The following is a 2,890-nucleotide window of genomic DNA, read 5'->3' as shown; positions in this document are numbered from 1 at the left end:
GTGGTTATGCGTTTATTCACCATGCTTGCTAAATTCACTTATTATGTCTAGTACTTTGTTTACATATTTTCCTAGATTTTTCTATATGAGGAGTCTGGCTCTTTGCCAAGAGCCTATATGTGATTTTTCAGGCCTGATTATAGGCAATTACAAAGGCTTTTTGGCATGCTTCATAAGAGAGAGCTGCTCTCCCCACACCCGACTTGGTAAAGAGACAATGCATTACAGCATCTGCAAGGAGTTGAAGTCCAGGACTCAGCCTCCCTGGCCAGCCATGCCCTTATGCATAACTGCATTCCTAGCCCAGGCACTTCCATTAGAAGGTCTTATTACCAGGGAATCTTGAAGACACTTTTCTCCACTTTGACTCAGTACTTTGCCATTCCTGCTAGTCCTTCCCCCTTGCCCTCCTCCTGGGCCTCCAGATCCATAAAACTGCAGGATCCTTTCTTCAGGGCATCCTTAGCAACAAGATGACTCCAACATCTGTGCTGATCCACCTGACTCTTGACTGGTACACTGTTCCGTGGGGGTTAATGAAACGGGGAGTTGGTGCTTACCCTAGTTTTAGCCTCTTGCTTATACTATTGAAGCAAGTGATTAAAGACTTTACTAATACGATCATTTATGGCCTGTTGATTTCATTCACTACTCTGTCACTTGACAGCTCAGCGCTAGCTTCAGATCAACATCCCAAAATATTTTCTCATCAATGAACGTACAATCCTTTGTTTTACCATAAAGCTAGGTCAGGAAGATGAGTGTCCCACACACCATACAGTAAGCAAAGTTACAGTACTTGCATCATATGTACAGCATCACATAGATGACTCCAGGCAGAATCCTTCTCAAATCCACAGGGACCCATTCTGGACCTTTAGCCTTACATGATGAAGATCATTTCTGCAAGTGAAAGTGAATTACTTCACTCTTATGGGCATCTATAAATATAGCTAAATTATAATATTTTCCTCTTGATCTGAACCTCTTATGTGGCACCAAAATAGTGTTAACTTTTCCTTTTTGCATTACTCATTTTTCGGCTCCCTTTTTAGCACTAAGTACTACTTCTTATTATTGGAGTTATTTTCACCCAGACCCTTTATTTGATATAAACCATGGTTCTCCTTATCTTCCAATCATCTAAGGCCCATTTTGCAGACTGTACTGCTAGTCCATGGACTACTACCCAAGAACCAGTGAAACCTATACTATATCATTATAGTATATATAATCCAGTTTTTTTGGTGCCACAGATCACACCACTCTTAATCCTACACATTGAGTGGATTTATATTTTCCTCTTCAATTAATTGGTCTCTATGCTGTTGCTTTCCCGGTTGATTGCTGATTGCTCCCCACTCTTGAGTTACCATCTGTAATGCACACTGCTTGTTATTTAATAGCTGACCATAGGGAAGGACTCATCCAGCCATGAAGTCTGCTAACTCCTCAGGAGGAGCTGACGTAGGGCACAAAGGCAAAGCAGCTACTTGTTCATGTGTGCAATGGATTCCCCCTTTCGCATTTCTTGAATTTACATTTCTATTTAATAAAAGAATTCTTCTGGGGTTTTTCTTTCTGTACCTACTAGAATGATTATCTGATATAACCCAGGACATATGGGTATTTCAGATCTCAAAATAATCCTATGTCCTTCAATAATAAAAACAGTTTCAAATAAAGTACAAGAACAAGCTAGCAATCACCTTTCAAACAGTGTGCACTGTTTAGCTCTTTCAGGTAACTCCCAGTCCATAAAACAGCTGATCACCACTAGGTGGGAATTCCAGCATCCCTTGCAGAGGTATTATTAAGAAAAGAGATATTTCACCCTCACCCTCTGCTAACCACTGAACTATTGTTGTGTCTTTGAGTTTTTGTTTCTTTATTAGTTTGTCTTGTTCCTTTGTTGCTTTCAGTTTTATATCCCACATATCAGTGAAGTCATATGGTTCTCAACTTTTTCTGTCTGATTTATTTCACTTAGCATAATAATCTCAAGATTCATCCATGTTGTCGCAAATGGCACTATTTCATCTTTTCTTATGACAGAGTAGTAGTCCATTGTGTATACAAACCACATCTTCTTTATCCAGTCATCTATCAAAGGAAACATTGGCTGTTTCCATGTCTTGTCCACCATAAATAAAGCTGCAATGAACATCAGAGCATTCGTATATCTTTACAGATAAATGTTTTCAGGTTTTTTGGGTATATACCCAGGAGAGGGATTGCAGGGTAACATGGTAATTCTATTCTTAATTTTTTGAGGAACCTCCACACTGCCTTCCATAGCAGCTGCACCAATCTGCATTCTGACCAACAATGTATGAGGGTTCCATTTTCTCTGGGGGGTGAACACACAATGTGATACCCAAATGATGTGTTACAGAATTGTACACTTGAAACCTATTTAGTTTTACTAACCATTGTCACCCCCAATAAACTTTAATTTTAAAAAAAATAAAGAAAAGAGATATTTCCTGTCATAATTCTTCCTCTAAGAATGAAGAGGCATCGCCAAGAACTCCCTTAGTTTTTCTCTTATTTTATTGGCTAGAATTGTGTCACATGTTTATCCTTAAATTAATCACTAGAAAAGAAAAGGACATTACCACAATTGCTTTAGACTAATCTAGATTCACACTTATGCCCTGGGGATGGACCACACTTTCCCCCAAACATATGGCCACCTGACACAAGACAAATGGGGTTTTGTTAGAAAGAATGAAGATGTGAAATAGCTACTCTGTGGGTAACTAACATACCTAACATGCCTCTACTAGTCACCCCTTTCTCTCCTGTATCCGGAACCTGTTTTTCTCTCTATTTCTTCTCTCTCCCCATCTCTCTATCTAATCTCTTCCCCTCCTTCTCCCTCTCTTAG

General features: G+C 39.3%; 1 protein-coding gene across 1 annotated transcript in view; it reads right to left on the bottom strand.

Moving 5' to 3' along the window:
- The window catches only part of LOC109390182 (olfactory receptor 4C12-like), a 15,238-nt gene that overhangs the window by 9,498 nt on the left and 2,850 nt on the right, over positions 1-2,890 (bottom strand). Inside the window, 1 exon segment of the mRNA XM_019656323.1 lies at positions 2,649-2,673. Within this exon segment, the coding sequence (XP_019511868.1) occupies positions 2,649-2,673 (25 nt within the window).

The sequence above is a fragment of the Hipposideros armiger genome, unplaced genomic scaffold, assembly GCF_001890085.2.
Source record: "Hipposideros armiger isolate ML-2016 unplaced genomic scaffold, ASM189008v1 scaffold_258, whole genome shotgun sequence".
Lineage (NCBI taxonomy): Eukaryota > Metazoa > Chordata > Mammalia > Chiroptera > Hipposideridae > Hipposideros > Hipposideros armiger.
Note: the sequence above shows the minus strand (reverse complement) of the source record. Positions and strands in the feature narration are given on the sequence as shown.